The 14701-nt window shown below is 39.1% G+C and overlaps 2 protein-coding genes across 6 annotated transcripts in view; one reads left to right on the top strand and one right to left on the bottom strand.

Annotated features, from left to right (window-relative positions):
* Positions 1-2086: 2086 nt before the first annotated feature.
* serpinh1b (serpin peptidase inhibitor, clade H (heat shock protein 47), member 1b) lies at positions 2087-5809 on the top strand. 4 transcript variants are annotated; one of them, XM_008426002.2, is made up of 8 exons: positions 2087-2196; positions 2575-2606; positions 3474-3617; positions 3755-3947; positions 4062-4332; positions 4423-4521; positions 4610-4842; positions 4929-5809. In XM_008426002.2, the coding sequence occupies exons 3-8, from the start codon at positions 3499-3501 to the stop codon at positions 5229-5231; spliced, it is 1218 nt and encodes a 405-aa protein (XP_008424224.1). In that variant the 5' UTR covers positions 2087-2196; positions 2575-2606; positions 3474-3498; the 3' UTR covers positions 5232-5809. The 4 variants fall into 4 exon arrangements, with proteins under 4 accessions (XP_008424224.1, XP_008424225.1, XP_017163885.1 ...); XM_008426003.2 differs by lacking the exon at positions 2575-2606; XM_017308396.1 differs by lacking the exon at positions 2087-2196 and having other exon boundaries at positions 2207-2606.
* Positions 5810-6408: 599 nt separating this feature from the next.
* The window catches only part of gucy2f (guanylate cyclase 2F, retinal), a 14042-nt gene continuing 5749 nt past the window's right edge, over positions 6409-14701 (bottom strand). For both annotated transcript variants that reach the window (XM_008425999.1, XM_017308395.1), the window contains 12 exons: positions 14559-14639; positions 14231-14407; positions 13926-14082; positions 13426-13575; positions 12168-12316; positions 11912-12075; positions 11637-11829; positions 11378-11552; positions 10258-10356; positions 10073-10167; positions 9901-9986; positions 6409-8280 (listed from right to left, as the gene is read on the bottom strand). In XM_008425999.1, the coding sequence (XP_008424221.1) occupies positions 8199-8280; positions 9901-9986; positions 10073-10167; positions 10258-10356; positions 11378-11552; positions 11637-11829; positions 11912-12075; positions 12168-12316; positions 13426-13575; positions 13926-14082; positions 14231-14407; positions 14559-14639 (1608 nt within the window). In that variant the 3' untranslated portion in view covers positions 6409-8198. The remainder of the gene's footprint in view (positions 8281-9900; positions 9987-10072; positions 10168-10257; positions 10357-11377; positions 11553-11636; positions 11830-11911; positions 12076-12167; positions 12317-13425; positions 13576-13925; positions 14083-14230; positions 14408-14558; positions 14640-14701) is intronic.

Below are 14701 nucleotides of genomic sequence, written 5' to 3'. Positions count from 1 at the left end.
CAGTACCACATCAAAACCAGCATTTGAAAAGAAAGTTCCTAATCCTGGCAATGAGGATAGAGCAATGACGCCCAGATGTTGCATGAGCTCCTCTCTCCTCAAACAGCATTTCTTCCTTGGAGTTATGTAAGAAGTAGCTCCTCCCTACTCCTGAAAAACGTGCAGGACATGTGCCTGACTTTTCCAACCATCAATAAACTTCTACCTCTGAAAAAAAGAGAGTACCCATTTGCAAAGAGAAATGTTACATACATAATATAAACTATACACATCAGAGTTTTGAAATGTATGGATCACAGTAGATCTAGAAACATTGTTACCCTCCCACAGACACATATATGTGAACCATTCATTCACATGACAGCGGGTATGGTGACCCAGAGAATGACCTCCACCATAAAGATGCTTTGCTAAAACATTTCCAAACATTTCTTTTGGAAAATTCTCCTAATACAGAACGATTTTCCTTAAAACCTAAACGTCTCAAAGACTTTAACTTCTGAGTTCAAGTCTTCATTTTTTCCTAGTATTAATACATTTCAACTATTACTAACATGTAACTTTTCTTTTCTTGCTATGTGTGTTTGTTTCTCACAAGACACTCCACACCACCAAAGAAATGCAGTCCACTAAGAGGTTGAATTTGTTGTTGACCCAGGTGTTTCCTTCACTCTGAAAGCTGAAGAATTTTGGCGTAAACTGTGACCCTTTTACAGCCACATTCCCCACAGAAGTGGGGGTGCTGTATCTCTTTATATTAAGAGAGGTGATTAATTTAAGGGGGGCTCATTTGTTAAATAGCCTAGCCATGCCAAGGACTGCAAGACCTTTTATTGGTGTCAGCATCTTGTGAAAAAAAAAAAAAAAATCAATGCTGGCTGTTGTTTTTTTTTTTTAGCTTGTCTCTGGGACAATTTTCTTCCCTTAACTTTTGCAGAATGTTCTGGAGACCTCCGCAGACTCATTACTCTGAGAGAGAAAGAGAGAGAGAGAGAGAGAGAGAGAGAGAGAGAGAGAGAGAGAGAGAGAGAGAGANAAAGAAAGAAAGAAAGAAAGAAAGAAAGAAAGAAAGAAAGAAAGAAAGAAAGAAAGAAAGAAAGAAAGAAAGAAAGAAAGAAAGAAAGAAAGAAAACACTGACATCAACTGGCATGTCAAGACCATTTGCAAAAACTGTAAAAAAAAAAAAAAAAAGAAGATGATCCAGAGGACTGGGAAATTTGTGACGTTTCTTTGTGCATTAGATTGACATTTTAAGCCTTTTTTTTATTTGAATGAAACACTGTGACAAGATCCGTTGTCAAACTCTAGGCACATATAAATACTGAAATAATACATCAAGTTAGAAGATGAAAACGTATTTTGCATTAAAATCTTGTTGCATAAAATAATAAATGGGGGTTCAGGTTTAGGACACGTCAGCCTGCTGCTCCATTTGCTCCCCCATCCTGCAGCTAGCAGCCGGGATGGAGAGACGTGGCAGTGTGGGGGTGGGGGCAGGACTACAGGCCTTTGCAGCTTCCCAGAGGGGTATATGCAACTGAATGAAACTCTTGAAGTTCTAGAGATTTCCATTTGAAACCAGAGAGAAATAAGTAGAAAAACTGCAATAAAAATCCAACTTTTCCCCCCGCATTGATCTTGAAAACAATATGCCTATTCAGAAACTTCCTGTGTATGTCTATAAAGAGGCATTGTTCAGGAATGAAACTCGGTTCACTTGAATTCGTATCACACATGTATACATGTATAAAATAAGTTTTATTGTTTTAGGAGAAAATAATCCAATCTTTCTTTTATTCGCACAATTTCACACAGTGATGAAATCAGGGTGAAATATTGAGTCCACATACTACATTAGGACCGACACAGATCAGCAGCTATTGCTGATCACAAATCAGATTTTTCTTCCTGTTTGTGTCTACAGATATCTTTTGAAAAAGTTTTTCAAAGCTGATTCCAGACCAGCGCAGGGGAGTTAACTTCAGCCTTTCCAGCTCTCTGAGTCCACCCTGTGATTTCAGTGGGGGGACGTCCCATTCCCAACTTCCTGAGCAAACATAGACATCCTTATTTGAATATCCCATTCCCATCTTCCAGAAAATTCTCTCTAAGGATATATAGAGCCGGGGAGAGTTGTGCTTTTATGCTACCCACTGGACGCACCCGATCAGAGAGACTCTGCAAATCTGTGCCAGGTGAGAATAAAAAATATATAACCATATTTGTTCCCAGGGAAGGAATATGGACAGTGAATCGACTCCTTTGTCTTCATGGGTTAACCTTATGGCAGTGGGTTTGTCCTACTTTCCAGCTGTTTATTCTCTTTAAAACTTGATATTTTTATGCTATCTGTCCCAAAATAATGATGCAGTCTTTTCACATTTGACCAGACTATGCTCGATGAGATGGAGTTTAGAAAATGTGTATTTCTGCTTAAAAACAGAATCAAGCCTCAGACAAATTAAATGGAGTGGAAACGAAGCATGTATATCAACACAGTGTTTGTCTAAGAGCCTGAAAAAGTCCCACTTTTTACTCTGTGGAGATTACGTCCTCAACCTTTTGTCTTTCAGAATGAAAATCGCAGACATGAAAACATCTCAAGGTATCCATAAGTGAAGTTAATTCATGTTGTGCCATAAATGTGAGACCGTAGAGAGGCAGAAAACATCTCTCTGTAAAAAGAAACAGGATGCCGGTGCAGCTGGTTATTCAAACCTCCAGGCTATTTATCTGAGTGATGGAATGAGGAAGGCAGAGAAGGAAGCTGTGAATCACAGACTTTGGTGACTGAAAAAAAAATGTATGGCTATTTAACTGACTCCATAGATTTGCAGCAGCTTGCATTAATTGCAGTTCATCCAGAAAAGTGCTAGGCATCATATTTCAGCCTTCGGTCAAAGAGAAACATGACTCTAAGGGGCCGTCGCTCTCAGCTGTACCCCTCATTGCTGCTGACGTGGCAACGATCATGCCTGCTTCTGTCTGGAGGCTTTCCAAAGCTTCTCTGTGGGCTGAACTAGCCCTGCTGCCACAGTTTCCTCTCTCATTCCAAAGTACACGTTTTTCACTGAAGTTTAATTGCTTCCTGCTCAACAAATTTTGTGGTTTTCTTGCTATTGGAATACAAAATTTTACAGTAAAACTCCTGGACTAGTATTCGGGTCTTATTATATCAGGTAGGTTCCACAAGTCTTCCAACACATCACCTTTGATTTTTTGTGGCGAGTCCAGGGACATTTTACAGTTTTAGCAGATAGACTGACTTAGATCAGGTTTTTTTCTTGTTGGAATTGTAAGCAGAACTACCTTATGAACCAAAGGTCTGCTTCAATCTGACTTTAATGCTCTGAAGAGTCCAAAAAAATGGTGAAATGGTGAAATTTAGCGTGACATCAAATGTTTGTTTTTTTTTAACTTACATTTGGTTACCTATAACCCTCTCTCTTCTTGTTTCTTCTGTTGCTTGCAGTTTGTCACACTCGAAGTGAAACAGGATGTGGATGACCAGAGCTGTTGCTCTCTGTTTGCTGGCCTGCGTGGCCTCTGCAGAAGTCAAGAAGCTGAGCAGCCATGCTAACACGCTAGCTGACAACAGTGCCAACTTGGCCTTCAGGTTAGCTATATGATTCAAAATGAGGTCGCAAAACAAATTAGAAAAATTGCTGCTTAAATCATTTCCAGCATTTTGAAGCCTAAGTGCCATTTTCTTAGAAAATGCAATTAATGTGTTTTTCTGCTCTTTTAATCCAGTTTGTACCACAAGATGGCCCAGGATAAAAATACAGACAACATTGTTGTTTCTCCTGTTGTTGTGGCATCCTCTCTGGGGCTGGTTGCTCTCGGTGGTAAGGCCGCCACTGCCTCCCAGGTGAAAACTGTCCTCAGTGCTGACAAACTCAAGGACGAGCACCTGCATGCAGGCCTGTCGGAGCTCCTCTCTGAGGTAAACAGTGCACAGAAGAACAAAGTTTAACTTCTCATAGTCAAAATAAGGTTTTGTTTGAGGTCGGAGCCTCTAAACATTTGCACTAAGAGTTCACATTTTGCGTTTTACCAGGTGAGTGACCAAAAGACCCGAAACTCCACCTGGAAGATCAACAACCGCCTCTACGGCCCCAGCTCTGTCTCCTTTGCCGATGACTTTGTGAAGACCAGCAAGAAGCATTACAACTACGACCACTCAAAGATCAACTTCAGGGACAAGCGGAGCGCAGTGAACTCCATCAATGAGTGGGCAGCCAAGTCAACAGACGGCAAGCTGCCGGAGATCACCAAGGATGTGCAAAACCCAGATGGAGCCATGATTGTCAACGCCATGTTTTTCAAGCGTAAGTGCACACACACAGTGTTAGGGCGTGGCAGCGGATCCCATCTAAACCCTACCCAGGTGTGAAACTGATTTTCTTTTTAACCCACAGCTCACTGGGATGAGAGATTCCATGAAAAGATGGTTGACAACCGCGGTTTCCTGGTTACCCGCTCCTTCACTGTCGGAGTTTCCATGATGCATCGCACAGGTGAGCATTGCCATCTCTGCTTGTGATCTTGTTGTGTCTTCCCAGCTGTATCCTCACATCTGATAAGACGTCTGATGTCTCCTTCCAGGTCTCTACGACTTCTATGAGGACAAAGAGAACAATCTCTACATCTTGAACATGCCTCTGGGCAAAAAGCAGGCCTCCATGATCCTCATCATGCCCTACCACCTGGAGCCCCTGGAACGCCTGGAGAAACTACTGACGAAGAAGCAGGTAGACACTTGGCTGAGCAAGATGGAGAACAAGGCCGTGGCAATTTCCCTCCCCAAGATCTCACTGGAAGTCAGTCACAACCTTCAGGTAAATGTTTCAGTCGGTATTTGAGTCAAAGAGTTTTATAATAAGCGGTCAATACAGTCTTAAACAGTTGTCTTTTCTTCCTGTAGAAATATTTAGCTGAGTTGGGCCTCACTGAAGCGGTGGACAAGTCCAAAGCAGACCTCTCGAACATCTCAGGGAAGAAGGACCTCTACCTCTCTAACGTCTTCCATGCTTCTGCCCTGGAGCTGGACGTGGACGGAAACCCTTACGACACAAGCATCTTTGGCACAGATAAGTTGAGGAACCCTAAGCTCTTCTACGTAGACCACCCCTTCATCTTCCTGGTGAAAGACAACAAGACCAACTCCATCCTGTACATCGGCAGAGTGGTTAGACCCAAAGGGGATAAAATGCGTGATGAGCTATAATGATTAAGTTGTGAACCATGTTGGGTAGATTTAATACTTGTGAATTTCTGTCAGGAAACTGTATGCGTGAGTGTGTGGATGTGTTTTTATTGGTGTGATTGTTACCTCAGGAGCACATTCCAATACACAATCTGTGGACTGGATATCTAAGTACACTAGTTTTTGACATTTTGAGCTTAGGATGGCAAAACACACAATAATCAGCATCAGTTGGCTCAAAAGGCAACATACTTATATTAAGTATGACGATTTTTATTTTTAAATTTCCAAACCTGTTTGGCCACTGATGGTATTACCACGTTCCCTGTGTTTTTTCTTGCATTATCTTTAATGTTTAAAGAAAAAAAAAAGATCTTTGCACAAGTTTCGATTTGCAGCTCTCATTCATTTCTTTATTTTGCCACCATCTTGCACTGAAAGGTGGCAGTATGTGATGCTGTATTCATTATCATTTTCCAGCAATACCCAGTCATTGTGTCATTGTAGATATTTCCACAAGAAGCTGTTGGAATAGTGTGACCATGTGTTAATGTGTTGTTGTTTTCTCTTTTTTTCCAATAAAACAAAAGCAAAAAAGATTTGGCTTGTCTGTTCTGCTTTTTGAATTCCTCACTGAGCACTATTTAATTTTTTTGAAGTGTAGTCACGGTGTGCATTCATGCTCCAAATGTGAGATAACAATCTTTCCAGTTGGCTAGAGGTCAAGCATTCCTCTCTAGTCTGGAATGCAGAGATTTAACAATGATGGCTCTCTCTTCTTGAGCTTCTAATCTACCATAGATACATAGACTTCTTTCTAACCACTCCTACCTTCAACAGCACACTCAGTGGGAACTCTGTGGGAAAGTCCCAGATAGAGGAGAGACATGCAGGCACTGCAAATAATAACATTAAGTTGAGTGCAGGACTCTCATGGTGATTGGGCAAATTTCTCACAGGGAGTTCAAACAAAGAAAAAAAACGGGATTGTGGCAGCGAGACAAGTGTAATAACCCCCCAGATAAACATATAACCCAAGTCTTACTTCTACAGCACAGCAACACTTCGTCAGAGAAAAGTTTACCTCCTTTAAAACAAATCGGCGCTTGAGCTTCGCCACAAAAAAGAAGCATTAGCAAACTTAAATTTATAAATGCAACAGCACCTCCTTGTGGTGATAAATGGAAAAGACTGTTCATTTATGTGGACAAAGTGATACAAATCAATGGTTTATTTGTATGGTAATTATTTACATGTAGATTTTTCTGTGTATTGCAGTTATAATAGATCAGACATACAACATTCAGATAATTACACACTATACACATTTATCACAGACTTTGCTGTCATCTTTTTTTAAATAAAGCACATGAAGCTCATCAGCCTACAAGGATTGTTGGGGTTTGAAAAAAAAAAAAGGTATTGTTGAAGATTTATTTATAATGACATCTGCTGCAAGGTTAGGGCTTAGGCAAATCAACATATTTACTTCTTTTTTGCAAATTACTTCTTTCGTCACTAATTTTTGTTTTTACTTTCTTTTATCAACAAAAGAAGACATTGATAACATCCATCTAATCTCTTAGAAAAACCTGACACATTAAATTGAATTGTATTTGTATGTTTTCCTGACATAAAGGAGAAACTTATTGAAACTTTAAATCCAAACCATTGTTTCAAAACACTTTTTTAAATTAGTCATTTTCCAACTGCACGACTGATGCAAATTGAGCAGGAGTGTTACTCTTAATAAAAGCATAAAAGTGATTTTATACTGAAGCAACAAGTTCCCTGCAACTACAGGCAGCATTTTCCAAGAAGGATTATTAACTTCGGGCAAATTTTTCACATTTGCTCCTTGAGAAGAATGAGGAGGTTTTTTTCTAACCTTGCTTCAGTGGCACAAAGACTCTTGATCAGGCCACTATTCTGAGGAGAAGCAACTCACCAATCAGCGTAAGTGATTTGGTTTAAAAAAAAAAAAATCCATTAACTGAGCAAAGTAATTTTGGGAAATGTATCTGAGACCACTGATTATATCTATCAAGACTTTAAGAAAAGAAAAAAAAACCTAAAAAGTTACGTCCTTGTCATTACAGAATCACAAAACACTTAAACAATTAGGTAATTTTCTGAAACGTTAAAGTGCAGACATCAAGCCTTACAATACCAGCTTTCTCTGGGAGATCATTGCTGAGCTTTGCAAAGCGTTTGTCTTATTAAGGGACCTCAAGATTTCACAGTAAACACTATTTTATGGAAAAATATTTTTTTATTTCATTTTTCTTTCAGTGTCTTCCAAAACCTGATCTCATTTTTTCTTTACTGTAATCTATAATAAGTGTTGTTACTGTAAAAAGCTTGTTGGAGGGTGCAAATTCAATCTTGGTCCACTCCAATGCAAACAAATAAAATTAGCAAGGAGGATTTTTTTTTTTTTTTAAATAGTTGATTTTACACAATAGCAGCCGTTGCCTTCCAGCTTTGGATGGCTAACAACACATAATAATAATAATAATATAAACCACTACATATCAGGCTCAACTCTGTAGCTTGACTAAAAACAGCTTTCACTGAAACATTTCAGTTTCAAATAGGCGTTTGGGGCGTTCAGTCTTTGGATGGATGAACCTCCGGTTGCCCTGACGTAGTGGACCACGCAGTGGCCAGTGATTTCAGAGGATTGAACGAGTTCAACCTTCATTAAAGAGCGAGTACTTGTTGGCAGCAGGTAGGCAGCCAGGTGATGTGACCATTCTCATTACATTAGCACCGTCATGTTCTGCTGTGCTGGCTGAAGGGAGATTAGCCAGTCGATGAACAATCCTCTTAAACAAGTCTGCATTAAGCCACATTGAGAGGCTGGGTGCTGCTTTCAGCCCTGCGCTTGCTCCTCCTGGCTTTTCTTCTCTTTCTTCATCTGGATGCCTCCGTCCTATGCTCCTCTGTAGGTCCTTTGATTTATTTGCTCCTCTTCCTCTCACTGATTCAGATTTTTTTGTCCACTTGCCTGTTGGCCTTGCGGAAATGAGTCTTGATCTCTTCTGTCACCATCTCTTGCCAGTTGTCCCTAATTTAACAGAAAATGTAGAGTTGAAGCCTCTGTGGTACAATCCAACTTATTTTAGGAAACAGATTGGTGGGAAAATAAGACACATATAAAGTACTATTACAAACACAAATGAAAGAAATGAAGGGGAAATCTGTCAGCCAACACAAAAGAGACTAAATGCAGTAAACAAGCAGGGCTTTCCCCAATCCACTCAAGGAAAAGAGAAGGAAGGCGATAAGATCAAGAGATTAATGAGATTATCAATCAAGAAGATTCGGAAATCAATAACAGGAAGTTGTGGGTGTGGAGACTCAGAGGACGCAATCATATTAAAGCAACAGTAAAACAACCACAGCACAACACCAGGCAACATGCTGATCTATACCTCCTGCTTTTGACCTGAGACCGTCAAGCCTTTTTCTCGGCTTTCTTTCTCCTGTACGCAGCTATTTCCTCAGGTTTCAGCCCATGATTGTCTTCCCTGTTAACAACAGCAGTTTGGACCAGTCCAAGGTTTATTGGAGACAGTTATGAAAATACAGTGCCTTGTAAACTCACCAATACCCCTAAATGTTTTGTTCACAACATGTCACATTACAACCATAAACAGCTTCTTCAGACCATTTGATTTTATGTAATGCAATCATAATTTCGAAGTAAAATAATGCATTCATCCAATGTCATTGCTGCAGATCCAAAGCTCAGGTGGAAGAATCTAGAGACAACTGCTTTTAAGTCATAACCTCATAAATCTGGGTTTTGAAGAAGAGTGACAAGAAAAAAAAGCACATTTGAAGGAAGCTGTAACAAATCTTGTTTACATTTATGCCACAAGTTACATGGCAGACACAACAAACATGAAAGGAGGAGACAACAATTACATTTTTGGGCTATAATTTAAACATTACTTATTGTTACTGCGCATCACCACCAACATCATTCCTATCTTAGAGCAGAGGGGCGCCAGAATCATGCTGTGGGGATGCTTTTGTTCAGCAGAAAATCCTGGAGGAATCTTGTAAAATACTTGAGATTGAGGTGAAGACCATCTTTAGTGGTACGCAGGGAAATTAACCCGAAAATATAACCACATGAACAATGGAATTATTCAGATAAAAGTACATTTATATGTTTGAATGGCCCAGTCAAAGCCTGGACTGTATTCCATTTGAGAATCTTTGACTAGTCTTCGATTAGTTGGAGAATTGATGTTCTCCAACTAATCGAGCTGAGTTGAAATATTCTGCAAAGAAGAAAGGGTAAATATTTTACCACCTATGTGTAAAGCTGAGGGAAACATACTGCAAAAGGCAACTGTAATTGTAGCAAAAACTGGTTCTATAAAGCATTGATTCTGCAGAGCTGAATACAAATGTACCCCATTTTTTTCCCAATATTTGTCTAAAAATACTTTTTTTTTAAAAACTAATTTTCATTTTCTTTCCAGTTCACTATCTTTGTTTCTCTTTATTTCAGTGCAACACACAACATCCCAATAAAAGGTTTTGCAGTTTCGGGTTGTAACATGACAAAGTGGGCGAGTTTACAGTGAGATGTTGCTGGCATTGTTGCTCATATTATATGTTTCTCATTTTGATAAAGCAACGCAAAACAGTGCTGTAAGATAAGAACTCTTACCCTGGTCTTATTTCTGGTGGTTTTGGCAAAGGTTTTGCAAAGTTGGTTTTCCCGACAAGCCAGTATGTCTCCTCTATACCTTTACCCTGCAAGTAAGAAGCAAACACAGTGATCAGGTCCATTGTAAAAGCAATAGAAATAATTATCCTGTGACATTTTCCACGTTTGTTACCTTCAGCTCTGTCTTGCCTCTAACTTCTATTTTATATCCATCATTAAGAGAACGGAGGATCTTCACAGTGCTACAATTTACATGGATTCTATAAGCTGAGAGGGGAAGAAGACATTACAAACTGAGGTAAATGGGACATACGACAGAGCAGCACAATGTTGAGTAAATGTGTACGGGATACTGACGCAGCCCAGTGGATTCCATACGAGAGGCAGTGTTGACGGTGTCTCCAAAAAGGCAGTAGCGAGGCATGGTCAGTCCTACAACCCCAGCAACACAGGGCCCTTGAGGAAAAAGAACAAATGGGCAAAGTAAACCAGCAGAGAGAAGGGAGGATGCAGAAAAAAAAACACATCAGTAACTCATGTACAGTACAGTTAAAATGAACCCTGGAGCCTGTTTGAAACAGTGATTGACCTAAAAGCTAAAATCAGGCTTTCTACCGTTGGTGGCGACCATTGTCTTTAAGGTCTTGGGATAACTGACAATGAGTGTTTTAAATCGCTATGAAAGAAATTTGGTCCATTATTCTTCGCATCACTATTTTAATTCAAATAAACTGGAGACTTTTCATGCATGAGCTGCCTCTTCAAGGTCCTGCAACCACATTATTAAAGTCTGGGCTTTGAATATCTTCAACCTTATTTCAAATCAACAGCAGGATGCTTGGAACCTGGATACTCCTGGTTCTAAGCATGCCTTGCCTTTGTTTTGTTGGATGTTCCATAAACAGTGTTTTGGAATGGATAAAGCAGGTTAATATCAAGCTTCCCAAAGCCATACAGAAAGTGTTTGCACTCTACCATACAGTAAATACAGTCTGGCACTGAGTGGAGTAGAGCAAAGCCACTAGTTAAAACTTAGAAATTTATTTTTAAACTTGTTGGACAATCATTCCAACATAGACAAAAGTATTTTAAAATCAATCACTCAAAGTCCAATATAAACATAAAATTAGTGCACATGATGATTTCATATAAATGTCTGATGGCACTGTTATTAGAAAACAAAAACTGGTTCAAACTTGGGTACTTCTTAATCAAGTCAAAACCAAACATCTTCCAGTGCTATGATGAATTCAGCAAAAGAATAAACACACAAGTCATGCTGAAATTATGGAAGGCTAATTTTTGATAAATATTCTTAATCTTTTTGATTAAGCTAATGCCTGTATACAAATCCTGTTCAGAAATGTATATTTTTAATGTAAATTTTGTAGGACTCAACCTTCAGTTTCCCAATGGAAAATACATATTATGTAATGTTTTCAGGGTCATTAGTCTGTGTTGCTTTCTTTAAGCCCACCTGAGTGAATTCCTATTCGTATCCTGACGGGCACATCTGGCATGTGTCGCATGTGGAATGAGCCCACTGAGCTGAGGATGTTCAGAGACATGTTGGCGATCTCTGCGGCATGCTTGTTGCCATTCCTCTTAGGCAGACCCGATGCTACCATGTAGGCATCCCCAATGGTCTCCACCTGATCAAACTCACAGATTAGCTAGTGTCATTGCACGTGAGCTTTATGCAAGCGATGCTAACAAACTCAACATAATTCTCCGACCTTGTAAACATCATGGTTGCTGAGCACAGCATCAAACAGCGTGTAGAGGTCATTCAGAAGGTCAACCACTTCGATGGGGTCACTGAGCGAGGAGATGGTGGTGAAACCCACAATGTCACTGAAGTAGATTGTCACCTGGTCAAAGTACTCTGGCTCCACTGAGGCGCCCGTTTTAAGAGCCTCAGCAACAGAACTGGTCAGAAGATATAGGGACACATTTAAAGGAAATGTAGCAAACACTTACAGTGTGCGAGTGTGTCGCTTCGCTAACTCACGGTGGAAGCATCTCAGAGAGCAGCTTCTCCGTTCTCTGCTTTTCCACCTCCAGCTCCTCTGTTCTCTCTCTGATGAGGTCCTCCAGATTAGAGCTGTACTGCTCCAGCATTCTCAGCATGGAGTCAATGATATTGGTCTTCTTGCCTTTGTTAATGATCTTGAACTGTTTAACATAGAAAATGGAATGTATTTAATGGGTTTGATGAGGCTGAGAGATGAGATAATTGGAGCAAAGGATGGTATGCAAAAATTCACCCTGTCAAAGATCTCGTCAAAAGTTGGTCTGCGGTCAGGCTGTTCGCTCCAGCACTGCTTCATTAGCTGAATACATTCAAGTGGAGCCTGATCCGGTGCGACTGTGGGACGGCACATTGGTGGAGGTTTTTTTACTTTACGGATGATTTCTGGGCACAAAAAAATAAGGAAACGGGACACATTTGTTGTATTTTGAACAGAGGCAATATTCTACAAAATCAGAGTACTACAACTTTGACATTGCCATTCAAACCAATTTGAAAACAGTAGAAAATATAATGCAACAAAATGCAAATGTTTTAATTTAGGTAAGTTCTACTAAAAACACCAGCTGAATTCTGTTCAACAGGTTTCTGTCAGTCAACGTTTCAATCTTTTACTTGTAGCGGTTTTCCTGTCATTTATAGATCGGCACACATCTCCCTATTTTGAATGGCATGCTGTCTTCTGTTTCCCTTTCTTAAAAAGCTTATATAAATGAGGTCCTATGAGAGATTACTAAACAAAAGTTCACAAACACTGATTCATTTTTAAAAAGCAAAACATTTAATTAACATTCTTCATGTATTTCATAGGGAATGGTTAGGCATTCATGCCATGCATACAGATGAGTTTATAAATTTAAACATAATATGTGCAAGGTTTCTAAATTTATCAGTGTGAAAATATATCTGGAATTAAAAATATATATTTTTCCAAGGTCTAGACCACAGTACCAGTAATTTGCAGGGTACAGTTCCATATTCCTTTTTGGTGTAGTTTTGCAACTAATATTTGCTAAAAACTGATTATTTACAATCATATTTTATCATATCATATCATATATCATATCATATTTTAAGGGAAATTATCATATCATATATCATATCATATTTTAAGGGAAATGATGCTAAAGCTTCGGTTCTAGTTGGCAAATTATATCTAAAACACAGCTCTTAAAAGTCAAAAGGTCAAAAACTATTATGCTTAAGTTTGAGATCTTGCTTCATGTACAGTTAGGCAGCTTTTTGCATATTTCCAGCTTTCTTCTCAAAAGACAAGCTTTTTATTTAAAAAAAATAGTTAGTTTGGAGTAACTAATGTGAAGATAAAATTTGTTGTGCAAACAGACACATCTAAAGTTTACTTTTTTTTTTAATTCTTGTATTCAGTTAAGATGCATAGAACAACAACACAACCAAACTGATGCGCATAACAGTTACATGCGATAAAAATATGTATTTGAGTAATGGAGCAGACAGATCCTCTTTGCACAAACCTTCAGGGGGTAAATCCAGCATGCAGTACGGTGGCCCTCTCACTACCACCTCCTGAAGAATTATAGAAAAACTATAAACATCTCCTTTATAAGTTCCTTTACGGAAATTTGTATGGTCTCTCAGGAACTCAGGGGCTGTCCAGAATAGCTCTGAGAAAAAAGAAAGAGAGAGAAACACTCATATGTCATCGCAGTTAGGAACAGTTATAATATTAGCGTTTACTGAAACATAATTACACAGTTTGGGTGATCAGGTCTTCTGCTTTCACACATTATTGTTTTGTCTCTTAGTTTTTAATTAATTCTGTTGTAACATCATTTTTACTGTGAGTTTATTTCACTAGGTTATTTTTCACTTAAGTGAACTTTTCTAACAGTTATTTGCTCTTGAACTGAAGTAAAATTTTACTATATTAACATTGCATTGCATAGCAACTTAAGTAGGTTATTTTTCTACTCTTCCCACCTCTCTATATTTTCTAAAACAAAAGACAGGCTACCCTCAGGTGGCGGTTCTTCAAAGGAAGCTTTCTGAGACTCCAGCAGCTCATTGAAGCCATAGTCTGTAATCTTCAGAACAAAGCGCCCGTCCACCACACAGTTTCGAGATTTAAGTCTGCCGTGGGGGAAATCCCTGTGGTGGAGATATTTCATACCCTGGAAACACAACATGTTCAACGTTGTTGTTTATTTGTAAGCAAACAACATACAAAATGGAGATTTAAGAAGTTGATGTAACTTTTCTAAAAATCCCAAAATGAAAGGTCACATGACCCCCATGGAAGAGTAAAACATTAGTGCTTACCTTGATAAGATCAAGTAAAAGTGATGACTTAAACATCCAGTCTAATTTTACATCTTCGTTCCTCAGCAGGTCCTGGAGACTGCCCCGAGAGCAGTGCTCTGTCACCACAGCAAACATGAAGCAGTCCAGGAAGAAGCCCAGGAAGGGATTCACGTTCTCATTCCTCAAGTCCTTCATCTGCATGTAATAATGCCACCTTCAATTAGAACTGACTGAATATGTTCTAAATTTATCCTGATTACTGTTCTGTTTATCAATAATCTACGGAAAACTGTTAGCATGATATACCATTGATTCATCTGCAATAAGTGTCCATGCGCTGCCCTACCTTTGTGAAAATCTTTGTTGTGCTTTGTTTCATCTCCTTGAATTGGCCCTCTTCAAATTTCTTGAGCCACACCCAGTCACCCTACAAGATGAAACAGATGTTTTACTTTAGGGATGTTAAATTCTACTTTTAAGTTAAAAAAA

This window comes from Poecilia reticulata, linkage group LG13 (assembly GCF_000633615.1).
Source record: "Poecilia reticulata strain Guanapo linkage group LG13, Guppy_female_1.0+MT, whole genome shotgun sequence".
NCBI lineage: Eukaryota > Metazoa > Chordata > Actinopteri > Cyprinodontiformes > Poeciliidae > Poecilia > Poecilia reticulata.
This window is presented reverse-complemented; position numbering and strand designations above follow the sequence as displayed.